The sequence below is a fragment of the Fringilla coelebs genome (genome assembly GCF_963513975.1).
Source record: "Fringilla coelebs genome assembly, chromosome: Z".
Classification (NCBI taxonomy): Eukaryota; Metazoa; Chordata; class Aves; order Passeriformes; family Fringillidae; genus Fringilla; species Fringilla coelebs.
In genome coordinates this window covers 8,351,086-8,363,504 of record NC_140031.1, presented here as the reverse complement: position 1 = coordinate 8,363,504, position 12,419 = coordinate 8,351,086, and the positions used below count along the sequence as shown (strand labels likewise).

At 39.1% G+C, this 12,419-nt stretch overlaps 1 protein-coding gene across 1 annotated transcript in view; it reads right to left on the bottom strand.

Annotated features, from left to right (window-relative positions):
• The window catches only part of DNAI1 (dynein axonemal intermediate chain 1), a gene marked incomplete at its 5' end in the record, with an annotated part of 136,185 nt that overhangs the window by 120,930 nt on the left and 2,836 nt on the right, over window positions 1-12,419 (bottom strand). The window contains 3 exons of the mRNA XM_084224945.1: window positions 1,092-1,172; window positions 2,074-2,151; window positions 3,986-4,042. Coding sequence (XP_084081071.1) covers window positions 1,092-1,172; window positions 2,074-2,151; window positions 3,986-4,042 — 216 coding nt within the window. The remainder of the gene's footprint in view (window positions 1-1,091; window positions 1,173-2,073; window positions 2,152-3,985; window positions 4,043-12,419) is intronic.

Genomic DNA, 12,419 nt, shown 5'->3' with positions numbered 1-12,419 from the left:
AGAGCTGATAACACAGGGATGTTTTGGTTATTGCTGACCAGCACTTGCACAGTTCTGTTCCCTACCCCACCTCACCACTAACTCACCCATCTGACCCCAAGGATATTCCATACCATATGATGCCATGCTTAGCATATAAATCTGGGGGAAAAAGAATGGTGGGGTGAAGATTAAGAATGGGGGAGGGGGATGTTTGGAATGATGGTGTGTATCTTACCAGTAACCATTAAGTGACATGGAGCCCTGCTTTCCTAGGGATTGCTGAACATCTGCCTCAAGTGGTGAACTAATTCCTTGTTTTGCTTTGTACAGCTATTGCTTTCCCTATTAAACTGTCTCCATCTCAACCCATCAGTTTTCTCACTCCTACTCCTCTGATTCTCTCCTCTGTCCTACCATGGAAGTCTGAGTGAATGGCTGTGTGGGGCTTAGTGGCCAGCTGGGATTAAACCACAACACCCTTCTAAATCTAGGAATAATTCAATGCCAGAGTTGGAGTAGGTGTCTCCATGCCCTTTTTTTCAGGGCAAAGCCATCACTCCACCCTCCCCATGTGACTGCCTGTGTTGCTGGCTGTATATGGTACTGACAGAAGGCTGCTCCAGGGTAATACAGTGTGTGCCCTGCACATATAAATGTGAAGGTGTGACTTTTGCATATTTTCTGGTTGCCTGTTGCTCACTCCTACTCATCATGAAATAAAGCTTGTCAGTGATTTCACAAAACAAATTTCTGAGCTCTCCTACAATTCAATCTTCAAGCGTGAGATATAATTCTTACAGACTGAGAAAAACTTTTCCTTTTATCCTTTAACCACCAAAGAATGGGAAAAGTAACTACATGAGATTAGGTGCAATTATTAACTTCACTGACAGATCTTGTACTGTAATTGTGATAGTCTACTTCTAAATAAATGAATCAATGCTTTTAGACTTTTACCCTCTACAAAAACCCTTTAAGAACCCTTGCCAGTAACTATGTAATAAGATGTAGCCACATTAAAAGAAAATTTACCTGGTTATAAACCAAAGGAAAACACAAAACCAATTAAATGCAAAAAATTCCAGTTTTATATGTCATGTCACACTTACTTTAAAGCTGAATCTGACAATATCCTGGGGAAGATGGGGATTATTAGTTGTCAAGGTACGTGTAATTTCCTGTTTTAATTCCTTTGGAATGGAAACAAAATAGTATTGTAAATAAAACTTCACTACTAATACACTGTACAGCAATAAAATCACCATGTTTATGTTCAGTTCACTGCAGATACCTCATATACAGCTAATCCCACCACTCTGAGCCAGGCTGCTTGGGACCAGCCTGGCTCACAGTGGAATCCAGAACAGTCATCCTGCTTCCTACTACAGTATTTCAATGGGCTTTCTTGATATTAATTTTTATCTAAGATATGGTAGCACTTGAAAAATGCTAACTGCATTCTGTAGAGTGAGAAAGACAATTTGTGTCTTTAAAATTTACACTGTCCAAAAATAAACAATAAACTTAGCAGTTTTCAAGATTGATCACTGTGAACAAAAAAAAAAAAATACTGCTAACTATTTTCAGTGCCTGAGTTGGTGGACATACATAAAGCTTCCCTGTCACTGTGGTAGTTTAAGGACAGGGAACAATGCTAGAGTTTTATAAGGCAGTGAGCAGAGAGAAACAACTGCAGTTGGAAGGGTGACCAACTGCAGTGTTACTGAACCAACAGAAGAAATAGCTATGAAATTGTAGGACACTTCCCTGTCCTGTGTATTGCATAGAGGCACCTGAAAAGCTCAAGGCTGGCTCTGGGTTCTTCTTAACTGAGTGAAGCCCCAGCACCATTTTTGCTTTTGGATTACCTCCAGGCAGTTACAGTGTTTTAAGCCCAGAACTGGGTTTCATACCACATTCTCCCTGTTTTCTTGTTGAAGCCATTTCATATTGTACCACAGACACTGTACTTACACTCCAGCAAGTACTGGAGTTTCAGTCTTGCAGGATTTCCTCCAAAACCAATGGGTAGGATTCTCCTTATGGAGTTTCATGCACACCTCATGACAAGACAGGCATTGCTTTACTCACAGCTTCCGTCAGCTCCAGATGATCTGGGGATCTGACTGCCGACAAGTCCTCTCCCGTTTCAGGAAATTCATCTTCATCCTAGAACAGGAATGACAAGCTCAGAAATGCAACAAGACTCTGACAGTTTTGCTCCTTGCCAAAGCAGCACTTCTTGAGGCACAGAGCAAAGAGATAAAAACAACATTCCACCACCCATCTTTGCTTTGAGCAGAACAGAAGAACACAAACGGCAGGCCAAAATCTGAAGATTTTCTTATGACTACACTTGCCAGCAGGAGTTCAGTGAGTTGGAGGAGCTGCAGTCTGAAGATAATTCCTACCCTAGCACAAAAATGAATTAAGTCCAATAACAAAACTCAAGTGATTCCACTTCAATCTCAGTTTAAAAGTTAGCAATTATGTTTCCCTTGCCACATAATACCCAAGGGTATTATAGGACTTAAGGACTACTCAAGGGCACAAGCCAAGAACCTGCAATTACTCCTGACTTGTTATTCTATGGGCTACTCTTAGAATTTAGTTTGAAATACAAAGCTGCAGGGATGTGGCTCCTGGAGGAATGTTAACCAATTTCTTGCAAAGGCCAGCATGTCTCCATTCTCCAAACAACAGACTGCTGCTCTCCCTGGGCTAGCACTGGGCTCATGTCATGATATAAGGTCATTAAAAAGAAAATTAATCACTGCAGGAATTAATTTCAATTAATTGTCCTTACAGAAAAAACTGTCAGAACACAAAACTGCTGATTAAAGTGCTTAACTGCTCCAGGCTAAATTTCTCCCTCAGTTCAAATTGTGTAATGAGTTGATTCAAAATAAATCAATAATTCTTGTAAATACAGTTCTCTCAGGCCTGCTAACTTTACAGCCATACAAAGCTGAGGATGAGTCTAAGGTGTAAGTACAGTTTATGGCTGAAGCTATAGAGGCTGGACCCAGCAATGCTTTGCTACCTGCAGAGTACCACAAAGGTAAAAAGCACAACGCTGTGTCAAAATGTGCAGTGGCTGAAAGTAACAGAGAATTTTGCATATTTCAAGAGACCAGGGAAAGTCACAGGCTATAGCCCTATTTCTCTCCCCATGGGAGCTGAAATGAGGCAAGCTGTAAAGAAGGTCGGGCACTCTGATGCACAAGAGATGATGACTGCAGAACAGTTGTTTGTGATTTAATGCTCCCCACATGAACACCTGCTTGTAGGACATTTATCATACACAATTTGATGCCAGTTAGTTCAGTGGCTGTTTTCCCAAGTGAATCAGATAAGAAGTATTGTGGTTTTAACATTTCTATATATGATTTTCATTTAAAAGTAAATAATTTTCCATTTTTAAATGGTGAAAAGAGGAACATTCAATGAGACTGTGATTTGTCACAAGAAAGTGAAAAGCTGTTTATCAATATGTCTATTTAAAGGCATGTAGACTGTTCTTCCATCCCTGTCGTGGATCCTCCATCCTTCCCAGTGGAGCTAAGTAAGAGGAAGGTAGATTAAATCAAGGTATTCAAATAATTTATTTGCCCAATAGTAAAAACATTATTGTGAGCTATTATCAGCTTGTACTTCTATGTTAAGTGAATATGGGCTTTAGTTTAAATTTTCTAAACTGAGCAGGCAGATTTCTCACAGTCTGAGTCAGCTAGTATTTTGGAATTCACATCCCAAACATCTTAATTTAATCTTTTCATATTGCATTTTACCCAAATTGTGCCTTTGTTCTAGGTGATACTTTTTGTCCTAACTTGCTGGTGTATTTCCCTTCTCAGTGGATACCTACAGCAACCTCTTACTGTTAAATCAATTGATATTTTACCCACTTTATAAAAGAACACCTCATTGTTCAGACTAAATCTTGCTTGCATCTCATAGCTGAAAAAAGGAAAAAACTTTTTTTAAGACTTGAGAATCTTACCTTTTTTTTACCTTTACCAGCTTTTCCTGCCTTTCCTCCTGAAGGTCCACCTTGGCCCTAAAGTGAGAACACATCCAATGTAAACTTTCAAAGCACCTTCTTTCTGGATTTAACAAAATCAGAATAAAAGATTGATGCTTGCTCGAATGGTATGTTTTAAAAGCTGAGTATGCCAGCAGTCTGTGTATAAATTATTTGAAGGAAAAACAGTCACTTTTACAACACAAGACAGTGATTTTTCAGCATGAAAAAATGCCAGGCTCTGTTGTAGTACAACACTACTAGTCTGTCCTAGTCTGTGATACACTCCAAATGTCATACACACATTTTAGTGCCTTCGTCAAACACACTAAAAGGCTGCCCCTGCTTTAAGTGCTTGCATGGCACAGGGAGCCCAAAGACAGTAGATCCACACCCACAAAGCCATGAGCACTGAGAAAACATGGAAAACACTGATGAACAGCCAGGAAATGAACCACTGTCAACTCCCCTGCACACATGAAACCACAGAAAAATTATTATGACAAGCTTTAAGGAAAACAATTAAACAGTTGTTTATAAGGTGCCTTACAGAGGGAGACTACCCTACCCAGAGCCAAGGAATAACAGAAGGGCACCACTGACCAAGATTTGTGAAAACTTAACAGAAAGCAGGAGAAAAAATGAATTGGATCCTTTTGAGGAGATGCTGAGGGACGGACAGGACCATGACCCCTGAAGGAAGAGAGAGAGCTGGTAAATTGAGCAAAGGAAACAACGTTAGAAACCTTGGCAAGAACAGTTTCAGGTAGGATCACAAATAACATTTGATGGTATGGATGAAAAAAGCAGAGGAGTTACTCAGAAAAAAAGTGTTTGACTTTGTGAGAGAAAAGAGGGGGATACTAGACAAAAGGGAAGGAAAATGGAGGGGTGGGAGAGCAAGCTCCCAAGGGCTGATTGATTTTCTTCAGAAGAACATTAGAGTGTGCTTTTCAGCTCAGATCAAAGGTCCACCTACCCAAGTATCTCTCACCAACACTGTTCAAAGGAAAGTATCTATTCTATTCTCTCCAGGATGACCTCTTAGCTTGCCCCAGGGACTTGAACCAGAAATGCTGTCCTTTTTATTCGATATCAGTGAATCTTTTTCTCCACAAATTTATTCTATGGTTTTGGAATCCATGCACATTTTTAGCATGCACAACTTCCACAGCAAGGATTCCCACAGTACAACTACATGGTAATGCAAAGAGCCACTGCTTGCTTTTTAAGTCTGCCATTTGTTTCTCACACCTGGTTTTCCTCGTTCTTCTTCTGGAAAGCCCCACTTTATCACAACATCTAGTCTTCCTCTTGTCTTCCATACATCTTAAGGACACTTTCAGGAACACAAGCCTCCACAGAACTTTATACACTCCCCTCATGATTCCTCCTCATTATGAAAATTAAATATTCACTTCCACCACCTACTTTCTAGGTATTAAACAATTAAGCAGCCAGAAAGACTTTGACCCAGAATCCCAAAGCATTGTTCATCAAGCCCCATTACTTGTTAAGTCTTGACAATAAGAACTCAGAAAAGAAATATTTTCAGAGGAGAACAAAGTTCAACTTAAATGTGAGACAGTGTCTCTGTGTTATTTCTCTTTGTACAAGCCAAGACACATAAAACTGCTGTTACTAATGAGGCTTTAGGGATTATCTTTATTCTACAAGATACATATTAAAAGCCATGAAAAATGAGCAGAACAACACATTTCTATGCTTAGAAAATATGCCTCACTTCAAAACAAAAATTTTTGTGATGAAGGTGGAGAAATAAAAGTTATAACATTTCCTTTGTAGTCCCACCATGGGCTGATTGCAGAGCAGAGGCTAACAGGTTCTGTGTCACAACCACTACTGAGATGACTGGATCACGCAGCTGGCCTGTCTCCCCTAAGTGATTGCTTCTCAATGGGCAACAAAGGGTTCTCTCTGACAAGGACCTTGTTATGTGTGAATTGATGTGACTTAAACAGATTTTCAGAACAGAATTTTATTCAGATCCAAATCAAAATCAGATTCTTAATTTTAAACATGAAACAAAGTCTACTTACTATTATCCTTTGTAAGTGGGTCTACAAAAGCATTTATCCATTAGCAAAGGCGATCTGAGGATAATTGGTTATAGCAGTTGCACAGATTTCAATTAACATAACCCAAAGGGCCACCTGTGAATAAATATCTGTAACAGTATTAAAATCTGAAAGTGAGACTAAAGAAAAGCTACAGCTATGAGTGCACTGTAAAGAACAACACAAACCCTGACCTGCTCCCCCTACCATAAAGAGTTTGTAGACTAGAAGATGAATAATTTTTCTAATCAACGAGGGACTGGTGGCTAGTTGGCTCTATTTCCCTTGTCTTTGTACAAAACCATCATGGTTTTACAACTGGAATTTAATGATGCAATACAGGCCTGGTATGATAGAGAGACCCTGAGGACACTCAGGATACGGCACAGAAAAAGCACCATATGGAGTAATATCAGGGGAAAGGTGGAGCACCAAACCAACGGAAAAAGGGAAATGTGAAAATATATTCACTAGTATATAAAAGAAAATCCAGGTGAAGAAGAAACTATCAAAATGGGCATCTTAATCCTTCCCAATGAAGGTCTCTAGTTGCTGACAACTTATCATAACATCCCCACCAACACCACCACCAACAGCAAAAGCAAACCATCAACTTTAGGAATCAGAGCACTGGAAAAAGGGTGAGCACAATGACAGAAAAGAGGTATAAACTGAGAAGTTTTCATGCAACAACTTTACTGAAGTATTACAATTAATGTGTTTTTTTTCACAGAAGTACTTCTTATTTTCTTTAATGAATACATCTGGACAGATGATAATGTTTAGACTAAAATTTCAGTCACACTGACATGAAAATTTTAGTTTTATAAGTTGTGTCTTCTCTTTGCCCATAAACAAGATTTTGAGTGCAACAAAGTTTACAGACTCTTGCAAAATACAGAATCAGGCTCTGAAAGTCTCAGCTTTGCCCCTATGCATGGTTTTAACCTTTACCAAAGGATGGCTGTTGTGTATAACTGGGAGAGGGTGTTCAAGGAAGAGGTTTCACTGCATCTCTCAGTGAGATATACCAGCCTTCTCCATGTCTTATGCCTGCTTATCTACCAGGCTCAACTTACTTTGGGGCTCCCTGGAACTAAGCCAAGTAGTTCCCTACAGCAGGGAGCAAGCACATGACTGACAGGACATAAAATTATGATGTCTGGTATTTTGAACTGAAGAAATTCCAACCAGTCCATCCAACCTGAACAGTTACGCTTTAGAACTTCTTTATTATGACACAGATCCTTGGTCAAATGCTGCACGTAGGGACATAGCCCATGCCAAAGACATGATAAACCTGAAGCAGGAGGATGGGAGCCAGCAGACACAGATCAGTGTTGGTCTGGGGCTTTCTTCCCTGTGTGCTCCACAAAGGTAGGATAGCCATACCTGGAGAAGTCTATGAAGGAGCTGGTCCTTAGCTTATTCTGGGGTTGCTCAGCAAAACTCTTGTCTCCTGCTCAGATAAAACATCCCTCACAATGCAGAGGCCTACTTCAATAACAAAAGTTGAATGACTTTTTTGTTGGATATTCTCTACTCTTGCAAGTGAAGGTAGAGACTCTAGCTCCACTTGACTCAGTACTCTATTGAAGTCAGTGTAAAAAGCAAAGACATACTTTGCTCGCCAAGCATCATTCCTGCAACTGCCATCTATGCTGCAGAAGGTTCATCCCAAAGTATCTCAAACTTTTGGAACCCAGCTGGAAGGTGGCACAAAGACGAAAAAATAAGATGAGGAAAGATGAAATCCTAGTATTTTGGCAATATTAGCAGTACGTGAAGGTCATCAAAACGAGTAGATCTGTTTAAACTATTACAAGAAGCAAGCTGGGGAGCAAATATAAGCCAGTCAAGAACAAAAAATCTTTTCCTGTTTCCTAATTCAAATAGCACAGACAATAGTGCTGTGCTGCTTGATGAAAAGGGCAGTCCTGACATTCCTTTTTATTGGTGTATCTGTGCTTTGTTCTTTTGCTGGCTTTTTTTGCAAGCTTCTGCTCTCTGTAAATCTTTCCAAAGCCAGAACACTATCCTTTTTCATACCTTTTCTTAAAAGTTCTCTCTGCCACATTAGCTGTAAAGAGTCCTTAATATCACCTAGGTAGTTTGTGTCCTGTCACCATGGCTTCCCCATTTTTCTTTTTACTGTACAGCGCATTACCCATGAACCGCGATTAAAAATGTAATCCTTTTGCTCTGACAGCTACCTAAATATATCACACAGCGTTCATACAATAGGGAAGAATTCACAACCACATCTGCAATACAAATAAAAAATAAATTATAACTCTGAATCAACATAATGATTGTATATTCAGTATTCACTAGTAAGACGTTTACAATAACTTGCCTTCATATGCCTGTTTAAAATTCAAGCACATTTTTATGTATCACATTAGTTATAGGGGAAAAAAAAGTTAACTATTATTAACATCTCAAAGAGAAGCATTCAGAACTTAGAAAATGTGAGAATTAAGGTTGCCTGGGAAACATTCATTTCATTCCATTGGGCACAGGCATTATGATACACAGCTTAATTCCATAGTCACACACTTTGTTTTTTGTAGGTTTCCTGCCTCACTTCAGTCCTCTTAGGTTATGTTGCTATAGATTATTGGTTTATATTGTTCAGCATCTAGAGTGGTGGGGGTTTTTTGTAATCCAAAGCCTAAGACAGACATCCAACAAAGAACTAATCAATCCAAATAGTTACATTTTAGCAAATTCTAGATAAATTAAAGATGGGGTTGCTACAGAAAAAAAAATAATGTCTTCCTAAATTTTCCTAATAAATGTGCTCCTATCCCTGGCTTTAATTATAATATTAATTAACGAGGAGTGTGAATAATCATGAAGAATTTATATTAAGGGGGAAAAAAAGCAAACATGGTTGCTAGGGAACTAAGGAACAGGCAGGAGGCATTAAGGAGTTTCTCATCTCCAGGTCACCATCGTGACTCTGGGAAATGCTCAAGTGCTCCAAAGAAAAATGCCAGAGTCAGAATTAATGGCGGCTAATCATGTTTTATTCTGATGACTATCTTACAATAAATAAATTAACAGATTGCACACTCCCAACAGCAAAAAGATGTTAGAAGCCCACAACCGTCACCATACTTAAATGAAGGCCGCAGAAGACCCAAGTTACTGTTTCTTTCTGGATCCTTCTTCCAGGGTGTATATGATATCAGCACATAGGAATTCTTCCCTGGGCCAGATGTCTACTATGCTACAAAACAAATTGACTGTAGACTACAGCAAAGATACCATAATCCAACAGGATAATAAAAATGAAAAGAGGAAACAGATGACAAGTGATGTTTTAAATGCTATTTAATATTCCTTTCCCTTTTCACAGCTCCCTCTATTGCAGACAAGCCACCAAGAGGTACAAATAGCTGCAAAATCAAGTCCTTCAGCAGGGAGTCTTTCTACTGCTCAGCTATCCAACAAGAACTTCCAACTGTACTTTGAACATGATGCCTGGATAATATATATTTAATTTATCTGTAGTCATAAAGTAGGAAAACAAAAATGAGAAGAAACTACTGGTGACTTTCTAAAGACCATTGCTGTAAATGGAAAAGAAGTTTTACAAGAAAGCCCTGCCAGGCTGGCATTTCATAAGAGGTATCATATTTCTGCATCCTAAAAGAAAAAGATAGTGAGGGCAACCATCAAAGACCTGTAATGTTTAATAGAAGTTTTGCCCTCAGCTCCTCAGTAATGTTACCAGATTACCCTGCAATGAAGAAAATAAAAAAAATCACACTCAACCACACATTCAGGTCTTATTCTTCTTGTTTACTCTTCTACATTTTTTTCACATTGCTCTCCCTTTTGCTGGTGACATGACAGTCACTAATTGCTGATCTGAGACTCATTAACTGAATTTATACAAAACAGACAGGACTATCAGTACCTATTGCTATTCAGTATTCTTGACTTAATATCAAAAGCTCTGAAGTTTTTTCCAAGTCTGTTTCCTTCTGAACTGCTTTTCCTACAGCCTTGCTTTTCAACTATTTTATCATTTACTGCACAAATCCTTTGACTTGTCAGTGGCAATTCTGGTGGTTACTAATCACCCTGGTGACCTAGGAAGCAGAGATTTACTCTCAAGAGCCAGTGTTCATTTAAAACCAGGTTGAATCCTCAGTGAGCACAGAAATCCTCCTGGAAAAATGTATTCCTCCTGTTCTGTCCCAAGGCCAACCCTGTCTATCCAAAGAGGAGATGCAATGATTGTCCCCACATGTGCTGTGCTGCCATCCAGGATAAGGGTTATCACTACAGCCTTTGCTGACTGGTACATCTTTCTCCCATACTGCCAGATTAAACTGCCCCTTTCAGACTAGATCTAGCAATGGGTTACTGTATGGTGAGGAGCCAGACACCATTATTCAGTGACTCCTAGAAAAATGTAAAATTTGTCCTTATGCTTAAAGCATAAGGGTGGACGAGTAGACCTGGACTCACAGATCCAGCCTAAAATACCAGAGCTCAGTAGCAGGGATGATTCATATTGGTCACTCTGACAAGCTAAAGTGTCAGTTCATATTAAGGTAATTTTCCAAGAGCTAAAAATTGATTACATATTAATGAAACACTCATCAGGGCAAATGACAAACCCAGACTATATTTTTTTAATATCATTAAAGAGACATTCCTGCAGCCTTTCTGCTCCTCATGCTAGCTGCTGCCATAATACAATCAGGTTTCAAGGCTGAGCAATCACAGAATGCTCCTGTTAAGTTTAGTTCATCTTCCTGAGTAGAGACATAATTTCACTTCCTCTACAGCACAGCACAGAGATTAACTAGAATTGTGGGGAAAATATAATGTACTTGTAAGGTAGTAATGTGCTTGCTGAATTCCAAAAGAAAGAGGCAGAGACATTATGAGAGCTAAGCCTGGCACTTCTGTAAAACAATTTTGTAAGTTTCCTGCTAGCTTTTTATTCCTGTTTTGAATATTAGCAAACTCCATAGTAAACCACCAGTTGGCACAAGGAGCAAGAAATCACAGCATGGAAACAAAGTCACTTGAAGCCTGCCCTGTAGTAGATATTTATTTGAACACCCTAGGGATGCCAATTTAACAGCTATTTGCCAATACATTTTCTAATGTTTTCTGAGTGACACTAAATGGAATGTTTGCTTTATACTCTATGGATATTTTAATGCATGTGTAAGAATAAGTTACCACCTTTAAAAGCCTTCTCAGGGGAAGAAAAAAATAGAAAATAAGAAAATACAAAAAAAGTAAACTGTGTCTCATTGTTTTCTGTATTTGGGGAAGAGGTCTAGTTGTTTCTTTTATGACTTGCTGAATAGCAAAGAAGCTTTTTCTATGTTGGTGGGTGTGAAAGACCACAAGAGTAAAAAGAAATGCCTCTCTGTCCTAATTCAGACCCTTTCTTAACACAGCTTAAGTGATCTGTTCCTGCAGTGGAGTTAACCCTAACTGGTAAGATTGAACAGTCTGGTTTTGTATTTTAAATGCTAAATGTATGCAAGATCTGCTAAGGAACCATAACAAGATCTTGCTTCTCCTTGAGGTGGGTGCAGCCACAGAGGTACACACTAGCACAGGGTGCTCAACACAGCTGACTCACAGACTTTTCTTGAGCTACATAGCAAAGATGCAGAAATCTGAAACAAACACTTCCAACCTGTCAAACGTGTTCAAAATAACAATCTCAAAATCGCTGGTCACTTTCTCTCAGGACCACACCCAGGACCACACACAGGACTGACACAAGACCAACAGGGCACTGTTCCCTGCCCTAACACTTACAGTGTGCCCATGCACATGCCACACATCTCTGCTGTTAACACCACACTTCTGAGTGTCCTGCTTGCCATGCTCAAGACCTCATTTTTCAGGAAAGCTGAGAATCTGATGCATTCATTCCCTTCAGTCTGATGCAGGAAAGTTGGCTTATGCCTTTCCATAATTCCACATCCCTACAAAAAGTTGTTGAGCTCAATTGTGCATAACATATTTCAGAGATTAAAGGAATGGTGTTATTGAAGTACAGAACATACATAGGTGTTATTTCCAAAGCAGCACTGGAAGCACAAAGATCCAGACATACAACAATAATTTAAGACTTTGAACATTGAAACACTAAAATTTCTTATTAATGTACAAAAACATATGAAAGCCTACAGGCATTTATAAACAAGGCTTGGTCAAGTCAAGTAATTCATCCGGAACACCACAGACTTTAATTCTTATGATCTGCTCAACTTTGACATATTTTCACCCATCAGGTGGGTGGAGACCAAGCTGGAGGCAGAAATCATCTGGATAAAAAAAAAAAA